Source organism: Brassica rapa, chromosome A04, assembly GCF_000309985.2.
Source record: "Brassica rapa cultivar Chiifu-401-42 chromosome A04, CAAS_Brap_v3.01, whole genome shotgun sequence".
Classification (NCBI taxonomy): domain Eukaryota; kingdom Viridiplantae; phylum Streptophyta; class Magnoliopsida; order Brassicales; family Brassicaceae; genus Brassica; species Brassica rapa.
Genome location: NC_024798.2, coordinates 5,513,130 through 5,527,934, shown reverse-complemented (window position 1 = coordinate 5,527,934; position 14,805 = coordinate 5,513,130). Strand labels below are relative to the sequence as shown.

The 14,805-nt window shown below is 35.7% G+C and overlaps 1 protein-coding gene across 1 annotated transcript; it reads left to right on the top strand.

Moving 5' to 3' along the window:
• Positions 1 to 4,275: 4,275 nt before the first annotated feature.
• On the top strand, positions 4,276 to 9,209 carry LOC103863558 (protein transport protein SEC23). The gene is made up of 12 exons (XM_009141296.3): positions 4,276 to 5,233; positions 5,307 to 5,480; positions 5,594 to 5,755; positions 5,863 to 6,005; positions 6,208 to 6,283; positions 6,402 to 6,571; positions 6,695 to 6,776; positions 7,454 to 7,531; positions 7,988 to 8,149; positions 8,254 to 8,517; positions 8,624 to 8,728; positions 8,823 to 9,209. The coding sequence occupies exons 1-12, from the start codon at positions 4,478 to 4,480 to the stop codon at positions 8,967 to 8,969; spliced, it is 2,319 nt and encodes a 772-aa protein (XP_009139544.2). The 5' UTR covers positions 4,276 to 4,477; the 3' UTR covers positions 8,970 to 9,209.
• Positions 9,210 to 14,805: the final 5,596 nt, after the last annotated feature.

Genomic DNA, 14,805 nt, shown 5'->3' with positions numbered 1-14,805 from the left:
GGAAATTACGGAGTTGTCCTCTACTGATGTGCAATTTTTGTTAATAGATCTGCAAAGCTTTCTAAGCATTTTTTTAATTAATAATATTTCATTAATATCTTCTTCTAAGGGGACATCGGAAAACAGAACGCAATAGTCGATAAAAAAAACATAACGGAAACAGTTAGCCGGCGAAACGATAAACCTAGGTTACAGGAAGAAAAATGACAAATCTAACAAATATACAACTAACAACAAGAAGGAGAACTCAGGGAAGGGAAAGAAGACAATCGACATCACTACGCTATGATTGAACACCAATGGCTTCCAAATCGGATTATCCGAGACTACACAGTCGCTGGGTTCCAAGGCCAGCTGAACAACCGTCGTCGGTGTATCTTCAGTGTAACGCCAGCGTCAAAGGTGTCCCGCGGCTGCCAACACTAGTTCCCAAACGAGATCCGGATCCCAACAGACCATAGCCGCCGCAGTCGTGACTGGAACTCGCCTTCTCGCAAGTCCGAAGATCTATTTGCCTCTCATCAATCCACCGGTCATGAGCGTAGGTCACGCTGGAGGTTGCAGGTCCCAGAGAACCGCCATCGCCAAGAAAAGATCCGACATTGACAAACTAAGATCTCACATCAATCGGGAGAAACCCTAACACCCCGATGGCTAACTAGCGGAGTCCGACGACATCACCGTCGTCTTCTAACAGTGACAACCACCGCCATAACGAGCCACCAGAGCGCCGAAGCTCTCATAGGGAACCGCCACACCAGAGTAAAAAGCTTGGCGCGTGTAACTTACTGCCTTTCAAAGGTGGACACTATGATTTGGCTTGTATATATCAAGAAACTTGAGTAGAACGATTGCAAAAGATGTGAATCTGGAAAAAAAGAAAGAACATGAAAGATGATTCTCTAGAAAAATCAAAGAAAGTGAAAAAAATAATGATCGGGAGAGAGCAATTGAGAAAATCTGGGAGAAGAAAAAAAGTAAAGAGAAGTGATTTTTTTAGTTTGATTGTAATTATAGTGCCTCTTGACAACGAAGACCAAAACAATTTTTATATGGACACATGTTGGATTAATACATATCTTGATGCATGAGAAAAGAACAATAATTATTTATATTAGATAGCTAGAGTGACTGCATGTGTATAGGCATAAGGGTATGACATGTATATTTGAAAGAGGAACAGTAGACATACCACATATATAATTAATCTTTATTTCGTGTATATGCAATGCAATTGCCCTTCAAACAATTATTTACAGAAAATTAGAAATCCTATACATATGTATCTTTTTTATAAAAAAAAACATTTATTTTTAAAGTATATATAATAAAATGAAAATTTACATGAATATAATGTTATGAGATAATTCATTTATATAACCTGCCTCATATCAAATTTACTTATATTTTAAAACTTTAAATTATAATACAATTTTTTTAAAAAAATTTATATTGGTAAAAATTTGTTTTATTATTATTTTTTGTCAGAATTAATATACAAATAAACTATTATCATTCTACACGTCTCATACTTGATAAATATATTAAATTATTTTTAGTATTTTAATTTAAATATGTATGTTAACTTATGAAATTATTTATTGGTTTATATATCATACTTTAATATTGTTTTAATTAGTTGAACTATGTTGACTATCATCCCCAGTGCCAGGGTGTTAAGCTTACTCATTTAAGCTTCGCAGACGACATTCTTGTCTTCACAAATGGCACATCAGACTCTTTGCTCGGAGTGCTGGAAGTAATGAAGCGGTTTGCGAGAATGTCAGGCCTCCACATCAACGCAACTAAATCATCTATCTTTGCATCAGGAAGCAATGTAACTGACCTCCTTTCCACAGCAGAGTTTCTGGGTATAAGAGCTGGAACGCTACCTATCCGGTATCTAGGAATGCCTCTCACTACGAAGGCTCTCACACCTCATGATTACGAACCTTTGATAGAAAAAATTCGAGGACGCATGCTCTGCTGGTCGAACAAGGCTCTATCCTTTGCGGGACGACTTCAGCTGATACAATCTGTCATATCTAGCACAGTTAACTTCTGGAGCTCGGCATTCATCTTACCAGCCAAGTGTCTCGACACGATAGAAAGCATGTGTAGTGCATTCCTCTGGTCAGGCTCACCAACGCAAACTCACAAGGCTAAAGTCAGCTGGGAGGAAGTATGTTACCCGAAAGAAGAGGGAGGGCTTGGAGTTAGAAAGCTCCGAGACTCATCCAAAGCGTTTGCACTGAAGCTCATATGGCGATTATTCACACAACCTGATTCTCTCTGGGTGAGTTGGGTGCGGCACTATCTCCTAAAATATCACTCTTTTTGGGACGTCAGAGATGACTCCAAAGGCTCTTGGATTTGGAGGAAATTATTAAAACTGAGGGATATCGCTTATCACTATCTCAGGGTGGACATAAGGGATGGAAGAAGCTGTCATTTCTGGTTTGATGATTGGTTGGGAAGGGGTCGCTTGATAGATATCACTGGAGCTGCAGGAACTATTTATCTTGGAGTTCAAAGGCACGCCATGGTCAGTGACGCGGTAACAACGGCTGGATGGAACATACGGGGTGGGAGAAGCAGACATTTTCAAGAGCTTCACAATGTCATTATGGCAACAAACGTTCCGCAGATGGAGAGAGGCAGAGATGTAGTGCTATGGAGGCACGGTGATGATGATTTCAGGGATACTTTTTCATCTTCTAATACGTGGGATCAGCTTAGAACAAAGCGCACTAGTGTCGACTGGTACAGAGTGGTGTGGTTTCCACAGGGAGTGCCACGCTACTCTTTCATCACCTGGCTAGCTATAAAAAATAGGCTCTCTACTGGTGACCGCATGAGGCAATGGGGGATGATCCAAGGTTGTGAGCTATGTGGAGAAAGGGATGAGACAAGAGATCATCTGTTTTTTGCATGCCCATATTCATACACTATTTGGGAAGTAACAGCGCGTAAACTGATGGGCTCTGGTATCAATCCGGATTGGCAGTGGACAATACAGCGTTTGGAGACAATGGGTACAAAAGGGGTTGATTCATGCATTGCTCGACTCCTATTTCAGACACTCATCTATCACATATGGCGAGAAAGGAACGCCAGGCGCCACCAGCAACCTCGAAACTCCATTGAACAGATGCGCAGGCTCATAGACAAGGCAATGAGAAACAGGATATATTCCCTTAAGTATCGGCCAGAGCACAAGCTAGGAGGAATGTTAACAAGATGGTTTGAAATCACACTTTGATTTTGGTCTTTTATAGCTTTAGCAAATAGATAACCTCTTAGAAGGCTCCTCATTGTACATAACAATTCTTTTTGATTAGATCAATAAATTTGAAATTTCATCAAAAAAAAAAAAATTCATGAATATATTTTATTCTGTTATTTTATTTTATAATTAATAAATGGATTAAGTTACTTTATATATATTATTTAGTGTAGTAATTTAATTATGAATATAGAAAATATTTTTATTTTAAAATTTTATAATATTATTTATATTTTTATAATTCCAATTTAAATTTTTTATTTTTACTTTTATTTTTGTATTTATATGGTTTTTAAAAAAAATGAAAAAAAATTATCCTCCCGCAACCGCAAACGCTAGCTGGAACCAGCTTTTGATTTTAAGAGGTTCGGAGCGGTTTGAAGCGGTTTTTATGATTGTTTTGAAACACTGTCAACCGCTAGCAACCGCAAAAGCTGCGTTTGCGGGTGGTAGCGGGAAACCAGTCAGGCCCTTAATTGATCGTCATTCACGGTATAGTCAACCCGATCTCTCATGTCAGCCGGAGCTCCAGCAGATAGTGTTAAGTTTTTACGAAATCAAAAGAATTTCGGTTGGAAGAATCCAAATTTGATGTCCATCGATGAAGTCTATCAAATATTTGTACTACTTTTTTTCGTCGGCATAATGACGCTTTTAAAAATCCAAAATCGCTATATTACAAAGGTGTTGGACAAAACATGTTTTTGAAGAATTATGTTTAAGAAATGAAAAAAAAAACCAAAGAGAAAAATTTAAAAGAGCGAAATTAATTCCAAAGAAGCTATATTGGTGTATGTGTAGAAATGTATATGAAGATATAGATATTAAAAATTAAAAAAAAATGTTTTGCTTATATGTAATAATAAGATGAGGTGGCAAATTGATTGGGTAAGGATATTTTAGGTGATGTGGACATAATAAATTTAGTCCATTTTATTTAATATATAAATTTTGTTAGTGGTTCGAGCATTTCTTTCTTCAATAATTTGATTTGGTTTCATTCTTGGTCGATTCGCTAATTTTGCTAGCTACATCGGTTCGGTTGGATGTGATGGTATAAAAAGCAAAAAAAAACTTCGACCCCAAACCCGAACGTAAACAAAAACAATCAGATCCATCCATCAAAGGGTTTGAGAAGAGAGCTTCCTTCACAGTCGTGATTCCAAACTCCACAATTCGATTCCCGATCTGATGGCAGAGATGGATCCCGAAGGCATGGACGGAGTTCGCATGACCTGGAACGTGTGGCCTCGCACCAAGGTCGAAGCCAGCAAGTGCGTGATCCCACTCGCCGCCTCCATCTCCCCGATCCGTCGCCACTCCGACATCCCTTCTCTCCCTTACGCTCCCCTCAAATGCCGAACCTGCGTCTCCGTCCTCAACGCCTTCGCCCGCGTCGATTTCGCCGCCAAGATCTGGATCTGCCCTTTCTGCTTCCAGCGCAACCCTTTCCCTCCTCACTACCACATGATCTCCGACACCAATCTCCCCGGCGAGCTTTACCCTCAGTACTCCACCGTTGAGTACGCGCTTCCTTCCACCGCCGGCCAGTTCGATCCCAGAACCGGCGCTGCTCCGCCTCTGACGCCTCCTCCTGTGTTCGTGTTTGTTCTCGACACGTGTATGATCGAGGAGGAGTTGGGGTTCGCTAAATCTGCGCTTAAGCAGGCGATCGGGTTGCTTCCGGAGAATGCTTTGGTGGGGTTTGTGTCTTTTGGCACTCAGGCTCATGTCCATGAGTTGGGGTTCTCGGAGATGTCTAAAGTCTTTGTCTTTAAAGGGAACAAAGAAGTCTCCAAGGATCAGGTTTTGGATCAGTTGGGGCTTTCCTCGAGGAGAGCTCCCACTTCTGGGTTTCCTAAAGGAGCCCAAAATGGGTTACAGAGTGCTGCTGGTGTCAACAGGTTCTTGCTGCCTGCCTCGGATTGTGAATACACTCTGGACTTGGTAAGCTATGGTCAATAGTTTTCTGCTATTAAATTATTATATGTTGTGACGTGGATTGATGTTTGGTATGCAGCTTTTGGATGAGCTGCAAACAGACCAGTGGCCTGTTCAGCCAGGTCATCGTCCCCAACGATGCACTGGTGTGGCGTTGAGTGTTGCTGCTGGATTGCTTGGAGCTTGCTTGCCTGGAACCGGGGCAAGAATCGTTGCTTTGGTCGGAGGTCCATGTACTGAGGGCCCTGGAACGGTTAGAGCTTGTTGATTCCTTAGATGATGGCACTGTCAAGTTTCATCGCACCTTATATCCGAGCAATGTTTGATATAGCCTGAATGATAATTTTGTTCTTTCTGTCTTTTCAGATTATCTCAAAAGATTTGTCAGATCCTGTGCGGTCTCACAAAGATCTAGATAAAGATGCTGCCCCTTACTATAAGAAAGCTGTCAAGTTTTATGAGAGTATTGCAAAGCAGCTGGTCGCTCAGGGTCATGTGTTAGACCTTTTCGCTTCCGCACTCGATCAGGTATTAATGTGTCGTGGTTTTAGTTTGCGTGATGCCCAATCATTACTCATCACATAATTCGATACCTAACTATAACTGTCTCTGCTGTTGCATTTTGGTATAGTTAGGTTGGGGTTGCTGAAATGAAAGTTGCAGTTGAAAGTACCGGTGGCCTTGTTGTTCTATCTGAAAGTTTTGGGCATTCCGTTTTTAAAGATTCCTTCAAACGGGTGTTTGAAGATGGCGAGCAGTCTCTTGGCCTCTGCTTTAAGTTGGTTTCTTCTCTGCTTCTATGCCAATACTTTGCTATAATTCTTCTGTTAGTTGGTGCAGCAGGATAATGATTATTTTGGCAATTCAAGATATTATATTGTGGAACATGAATACATTATTCATAATATTGCTTTTATGTTACGATAATATATATGTTGAATCCTTATAGTTTGAACTGACTACGAACCTTTCATTTTCAGTGGCACGCTTGAGATCAATTGCTCAAAAGATATCAAAATTCAAGGGGCTATCGGGCCTTGCTCATCATTAGAAAAGGTTATATCCTGAATGCTTGGAATTCATTTTTTTCAAGATGTTTCGTTTGTGCTTTGTAAATGAATAATGCTATCTGATGTTAATTGATTTTAATTTATTTTCTTTTGGAGCCTTGCAGAAAGGTCCCAGTGTTGCCGACACAGTCATTGGAGAGGGGAATACCAATGCTTGGAAGTTATGTGGCCTCGACAAGAGTACTTGCTTGACTGTATTCTTTGATCTATCCTCAACCGGGTCAAATGCTCCTGGAACTGTAAATCCTCAGTTTTATTTGCAGTTTGTTACAAGGTATTCTTAGAAAGCTTTGGTTTGTCTCGGTTTTTTCCTTCATTTTTTGTCTCGACCCTTTTGTCTTTCTGCACTATGTTACTACTTAACGCATTGGATTTACTGTTGTTGACGGGATTGCAGTTACCAAAACCCTGAAGGTCAAACATTGCTTAGGGTTACAACAATAACCAGACAGTGGGTAGATACTGCTGTGAGCACAGAGGTTCGTCGCTGTCTTACTTTCTGCATAACTTACGACTTTAAACTTAATATCTAAAAGCAATTGTTGATTTATGAGTCTCAGTCTTTTTTTGCTATGCTAGACCTACAAGTGCGCTATCAAATTTTATCCCACACTGTCCAATGCGCTTAGATTAGTATTGTTAAGCAATTTTTATTGTAATATTCTTTGTTCGGATTTTGGTCAACTTGCAAACAATTCCCATTTGCTCACTAGTGTAACTAGTAAAAGCTAACTTATTATGATTTCTAGTTGAAAAGCCCTAGTCTTTTGGTTTTCAATGGGACTTTACATTGGAAAATTTAGTTGGTTAAGGAGAACTTAGATCCCTTATATACTGTTACGGTACAAAATACCTTGCTTCCTAATGCTTTAGTTTATATGATTCCTAACGATGAACCTCCCATGTGTAACCTTTTTCCCTGCTTCGCTGCAATATCATATTATGTGAATCTTAGAATTATTGTGTGGTTGCATGTGTAACCATTTTCCCTGCTTCGCTGCCATATTTTCTTACATTTTATTCTTATCACGAAATCGATGAAAATTGTGGCTTAGGGTTAGATGCCATTCATGTAAATGTATTGCTGTGTTTTAATATTCCAAAGCTTTCTAGCAAGCTAATATTTTGTTACAACGGTTGCGATATACATTCTCAGGAACTTGTGCAAGGCTTTGATCAAGAAACTGCTGCTGTTGTCATGGCAAGATTAGCTTCCTTTAAAATGGAAACAGAGGTACATTGCATTATCTTCTGGCCAAATTTATCTGCTTAGGATATATGGGTTGACCAAAAGTTTTTATTGTTGCTGCTGGGGTAAGAGGTTAAGCGCGTTGTGCTTTTGATGGCTTTAAATTTTCGTCTCCTGGCCAAATTTATCTGCTAGCAGTCTAGGACCTTTGTTTAAGTTTTCATCTATATATCCAAAGCAAGTCCATTTTAGTTGTCATACAACTGAACCCGTAGATTTAAAATAAACCTAAATCAGATTGTTCCTGAGAAAACGTCAAAGACTTCTTCCCTGTAGCATCTTTATTGATGAACCATGTTGGTTGCATTTGTGTATCTGTTAGGCACTTAGGCTCATAGTAAAACTGCTATGTAATTTTGTCTTATTGCGGTACTTCATTTAGCTATCACTAGTATTTTTTATAATAGTGTGTTTCACATACAAATTATCATGTTACCTCAGGAGGGATTTGATGCTACTCGATGGCTAGATCGGACTCTCATTCGTCTGTGCTCAAAATTCGGTGACTATAGAAAGGATGACCCAACCTCATTTACGCTGAATCCATATTTTTCATTGTTCCCTCAATTCATGTTTAACCTGCGGAGGTCACAGTTTGTCCAGGTAGACTAACTGTTTTTAAATTCATGATTCTCTGCGTTACGTGATTGGCCTATATAGCTGAATGAATCGTTAATTCTCTTTTGTGGTGTTGGAACGTGTGGCAGGTCTTTAACAATAGTCCAGATGAAACTGCATACTTCCGCATGTTACTAAACCGGGAGAATATTTCAAATGCTACGGTCATGATCCAACCATCGCTGACATCATATACATTCAGTTCACCACCTCAGCCAGCTTTGCTGGATGTGGCTTCCATTGCAGCCGACAGAATTCTTCTGTTAGATGCATATTTTAGTGTTGTTGTCTTCCATGGAATGACTATAGCACAGTGGCGAAACATGGGTTATCATGAGCAGCCTGAACATGAGGTAACACACACTTAGAAATTGTAATTGTTTGTTTAGCTGCGTAATCTTTTCACACTTGCTTACACTATCATTTATATGTTCCTAAATCTCTGATGTCTCTTGTCAGGCCTTTGCTCAGCTATTGCAAGCTCCCCAAGAGGATTCCCAGATGATAGTCCGGGAGCGTTTCCCTGTCCCGAGATTAGTTGTGTGTGATCAACATGGATCTCAGGTCAGCAAATCACATTTGTTTGTTTGATTTTTTGTCATCTCGATAGTGATGATTTCATATGATTTTTATCCATTAACATCACTCACTTTCACAGGCAAGGTTTTTATTGGCAAAGCTGAATCCATCAGCGACTTATAACAGTGCAAACGAGATGTCAGCTGGGTCTGATGTAATCTTCACTGACGACGTGAGCCTGCAAGTCTTTTTTGAGCATCTCCAGAAACTGGCCGTGCAATCCTGAGAGAAGCAGTCACAGTCCAGTCCCGGTTTTTGTTTAAATTATACATGTCTTCCTTACTATCCGTTTGTACCAATTTAGAGCTCTTTTGTTTGCTTTCTTCTTATATCAACTCGTTTGATTTTCTGTCATCTTGGTCTCACCTAAAATACATCTTTTGGAACACATAGTTATTTGCATTGGGGTTTGTCTGGAGTAAAAAGAATGACTCTTTATTTCAACTTTTTTCTTTTGGGTTTTGAATCATATGATTTTGAGCTGTGAACCCAAATAAAACTGCAATATTGGGTGACGTAGTCTTTCTTTTCTACCCCATTGCAAACTCTTATATGGACAACAATTACCTTTGTCTGTCTGTTTGAATATATCTTTGGATAAAGATTTTGAAATCCCAAAATTATTTTTAGGGTTCCAACTCTATGTGACCAAAAGATATGACACGATTGCTTGGAGGGAAAAGCGTACCAACACATACCATTTTGTATTAATCACACTATTGTCATCTGTTCATATACGCTTAGTAGAAATAATCCCTTTTACAAGGTATGGGGTAAATGTAGAATAATAAGCTGAATGATTTATATAAATATACCTTTTACCGTAGCAAGGTTAACATTTTCTAATAAAGATTATTTTTTCATTTTACTTTAGTAGGTGGTGAATTTTGAGAATGTTTTATTTTGCTTTACCGAAATACAAAGGTGAATATTTATAAAACAGTAGATTGAATGATTCTGTGCTGATTCTCTCACAAAAAAGGCGCGAGTGTGAGGCTATTTGTTTTCCAACAGAAGTCATAAACAGTTTGTTAGTAAGGATTTTCAGGATTATCGTACTAACGCCTCAACATGACTATGACTTAGGTGGCGATTGGTTTTCCCGCTACCACCCGCAAACGCAGCTTTTGCGGTCGGTAGCGGTTGTCGGCGGTTTGCAACAATCACTCAAATCGCCTTAAACCGCTTCAAACCGCTCCGAATCTCATAAATTCAAAAGCTGGCTCCAGCTAGCGTTTGCGGTTGCGGGCGGTTGCGGGAGGGTAAAATTTTTTTCTTTTTTTTTAAAACAATATATATACAAAGAAAAAATATTTAATAAAAAATTTAAAATTGAAATTATGAAAATATTAAAATATATCTATTTTATTTTAATTAATATTATAAAATTTTATAATAAAAACAATTTCAATAAATTTTCAAAAATTAAAATTATAACTTTCTAAATATAAATTTTATATTTATTATAATTTTATGATTTTTGATATTTTTATAATTATATTAAATGTAAATATTGTTAATTTATTATTTGACTGTTACCGCATTTGGTAGTTAACCAGTCATAAGTCACCCGCAAACGCACCAATTTTTAACCGCAGTACCAGTCGTACAAATCTCTTAAAACCGCTAGAAACCGCAACCGCCCGCATCCACAAACTCCCGCAACCGCAACCGCAACCGCTGCGTTTGAACCAGTCAGGCCCTTAGTTTCTTAGGGCCTGACTGGTTCAAACGCAGCGGTTGCGGTTGCGGTTGCGGTTGCGGGAGTTTGTGGATGCGGGCGGTTGCGGTTTCTAGCCGTTTTAAGAGATTTATACGACTGTTACTGCGGTTAAAAATTGGTGCGTTTGCGGGTGACTTATAACTGGTTAACTACCAAATGCGATAACAGTCAAATAATAAATTAACAATATTTACATTTAATATAATTATAAAAATATCAAAAATCATAAAATTATAATAAATATAAAATATATATTTAAAAAGTTATAATTTTAATTTTTGAAAATTTATTGAAATTGTTTTTATTATAAAATTTTATAATATTAATTAAAATTTAATAGATATATTTTAATATTTTAATAATTTCAATTTTAAATTTTTTATTAAATATTTTTAGTTTTGTATATATATTGTTTAAAAAAAAAAATTTTTTTTTACCCTCCCGCAACCGCCCGCAACCGCAAACGCTAGCTGGAGCCAGCTTTTAAATTTATGAGATTCGGAGTGGTTTGAAACGGTTTAGAGCGATTTGAGTGATTGTTGCAAACCGCCGACAACCGCTACCAACCGCAAAAGCTGCGTTTGCGGGTGGTAGCGGGAAAACCAATCGCCCCCTTAGTTTCTGTGGGTTTTAGTTGGCAAAAAAAAACAAGACCAAATGATTTCCTCTTTTTTACCAGTGTAAAGTATGTTCTTAAGATTCTCTTTTACCTTTTAATGTAGTACTAGATTTTGACCCGTGCTTTCAAAGCGCGGGTTTATTTTTGTTTTTTTTTCAATTGATAAATATTTAGTAAATGTCACATTTTCATATATTTGTGCTTTATTTTATAAAAGACTTAAAATTTTTATCTTTATTTATCGTATTTTATTTTAAATGACTATTTATGTTAAAAAAATTAAACTTTATTTTTTTAATGAACTAAGTTGGTATAACTCTGATAAATTAATTTTATTATGGGGTTAATATTTTAATTAAAAAATTATATACTTTTAATAAAGATTTATACTTTTCAATAAAAAAATTCAATTATTTTTATGAATGCTTAAATTATATTAAGAAAAGAAAAATAATAATTAAGAATAGTTGCAAAAAAATTATTTTAACTTGGACTCAATGGCCCAAAGGAAAAAAAAAGTCAGAATTGAATCTAATTTTTTAATAGGCCCAAATGGCCCAAGAAAGATTTGATTTGGGCTGGATCCAAAAATAATGACCTAATATAGATTTTTTATTAATATTACTTAATTACCCTTAATGAAACATGCAATGTTAGTGAAGGAAACATGCCCCTAAAGTAATTATAACAATAGGATCCTGATTTAATAGTATAGATAAGGTGAGGGATTATTAGAAAAAAAATACGCTCACAGACACACTGTGTGTGTTATTTGTGTGTGATTGATTGTCCATTATACCCTACAATTTTGTTTTAATCTTTTAGCTAGTTACTTCTTTTTCCCGACTAAATTGTTGGTTTTCTTTTTTTCTTTATTTTCTTTATGTTTCAAATTATATAAACGTAAAATAAAAATCACTTTCCCAATTTTGTCTCTCAAATCCCTAACTCTTTTGGAACTTCATCCTCTATTACTCATAAATTCCGTGATTTAAAGTTACACATCCTTATTGATTCCGTACGCTTCCACCATTACAACAACCCCTCTTTGTATCCTGATCCGTAGGGGTTGTCGGAATCTGTTCTGTTGCGGTGGGGAGCTCGGCTCATGTGCATAGTAATGGATGAGGAGGTGGTGGATACAATGGAGGTAAAGGTTTTGGTGAAGGTGATGGTGGATACAATCAGTGGCAGAGTCAGCCAAAAATTTCATTGGGGGCAAATAATAATTATAAATAAAATCTAAACTATTAAGACTGAAGTACATTTTGTACTTGGCCCTGAGTTTTCCTCAAAAATTACATTTTCATGCCATTCTAATTAAACTATGTCGTTTCAAATACATTCACTAATAACCCTTTAATTAAGTTGATGCGATCCAGTACGTAACTAAGCCCATAATTTCGGCTGTCTGGTTAGAAATAAATGTTTAAATTTGTTTGGGCTTTTAATAAATGTTACCGATTTTATAAACAACAACATTCAGTTGCCGATTTTATGGTTTAGGAATTTAATTGTTTACCCGATTTTGGATATCATTATATTTAATATGAGTACAAAATCGAGCATAGTTATACTTATTACCTTTCTAAAACTCAACACCATTAAAACAAATATTCCTAATTATACGAAATAACAATTAACTGTGCTTGAATGTCATAACTAAATATTCCTTTTATAAAAATCAAAACAACATTATGATTTCGTTTCCTAATAATAGGCAGTCTCCTTTTTTAAAATATCATAACAACATTATGATTTATTTCCTAATTTTACCCAGTCCAGCAAATCAATGAATGATATCCAACTTGCAAAACAAGTTTTCCTTATTTAATAAGGTATATTCTGTTTTTAAATAAGGTAAAATAAAAAAAGAATAGATATTAAAGAATTTAAAAACATATATTTGGTTTTTGGATACATGTTTTTGTTTTCCTTTTCCCGGAATAAACAATTATAAGATAGACTTCATTTACAACTTTTTATTTGTGCCATAATGTTAATGTATTTATTAGATAATGCATGAAAAAATCAAGTATATATCCCAATGTTAATAAATATAAAACTAATAGATAAGATGTAGTTTAGGTGGGTGCATATTTTTATCAAATTAAATTTAAGATACAAAAATTATGTATACTTTACTTTCTGTAAAATTTATATTTGATTTTTCAATTTATGTGGTATAAAAATATCTGCAAATATATATTATAAAATAAATATATATACAATTTTAAATTAATGCAGCCTTTTTAAAAACAAATTATTTTCACACTGTATATTAATATATAGTTAGATGTTTTTAAAAAAATATTACTATCTAACTGATACAACAAACATCGAATAAGAAAAATATATAGCACAATACAACAACAAAAATATGGTCTGAATAATAAACTAATGTATCACAAATGAAACCATTTAATTGTTATATTTTGAAATATATTTGAGTAATTATCCCAAAAATAAAATATCAAAAACAAAAAAAAATGTGTGCGGACATGTGATATAAAACAAATATGTAATATGGAAAATGTATTATATATATATATACACTGTTTAATATTTACAAACTATCAATTGTATGAAAAATATATACCCGCGCGGGTGCGCGGGTCAAAAGCTAGTTAGTATTAAATAATAAAATTATTTTATAAATGCATCTTTGTCAACTCTATAAATTCATTCATTATATAGTTTATTTGTAAAACAGTTTTTAAAGTGTTGTTTATAATTAAAAATTAGAAGAAAATTATAAAAAATGAAAATGTTTTTTTTACATATATTTAGATTATAAAAGGGACTTTTTTAAAAAAAAATTACTCATTCCGTTTCTAAATGATCCATGATTTAGAAAAATATTTTGTTTCTAAAAGATCAATATTTTACATCTTCAATGTATGCTATAATGTCAAATTGTAAATTTGCAAAAATATTAATTATGTTTACTGAATTTTTATTAGTTAAAAGTTATAAGAAATAGCTAAACACATAAAGTAATACATTTATTATCAAAATTTTACGTGTTTCTTAATAAGTGTGAAAACTCTAAAACATGGATTGTTCTGAAACGGAGGGAGAATGATGCTCAAAATGATGGAAAGAATAAATATTTATTTAATGCTTACTAAAACCATCAAGTAAATAATTGTTCAAGAAAGAAGATCGTTTTTTATAAAAAAATGGAAACAATGGTTTAATGTTTGCAAATCAATTAAGGCAACATCATAATGCTAACACAAATGTATTAAATGGTGTTTGAAAACGAAAATAATAGAGAATTAAACTGAGTTTTTGGAATTGATTACGTTGGGGGAGGCAATAAATATTTTTCAATGGGGGCAATCGAATTTTCTTTTTAGCATTTAAGGAAGTTTTTAAATTTTATGGGGGGGGGGGGGGGGGGGGCAACTGCCCTCTACTTACGCGATGTAGCTCCCCCTGGATACAATGGAGGTAAAGGTTTTGGTAAAGGTGAGGGTGGATACCGGAATAGAGGTTGCAGTGGTTATGGATACAGAGGTGAATACAATGGTGGAGGTGATTACTCAGGCCGGCCGTCAGGCAGAGGCGGTGATTGTTAGGAAATGCGCGGTCAAATTTTGCCGAAAACCGAATTTATGGGAGCGAAAAACACACAAAATTGTTAACGGAGTTCGGCCAATGTTGCCTACGTCTCTGGACCTGCTACAGATCTTTTATTATCAACCCGGGAAATTT

What these genes read in the sequence shown, in the direction of transcription:
- LOC103863558 (XM_009141296.3), top strand. Translation starts at nt 4,478, where the DNA reads ATGGCAGAGATGGATCCCGAAGGCATGGACGGAGTTCGCATGACCTGG. An exon ending in TCGCTTCCGCACTCGATCAG is followed by an intron (nt 5,756 to 5,862) that starts GTATTAATGTGT and finishes TGGTATAGTTAG; the next exon opens with GTTGGGGTTGCTGAAATGAA. An exon ending in GTGATCAACATGGATCTCAG is followed by an intron (nt 8,729 to 8,822) that starts GTCAGCAAATCA and finishes TCACTTTCACAG; the next exon opens with GCAAGGTTTTTATTGGCAAA.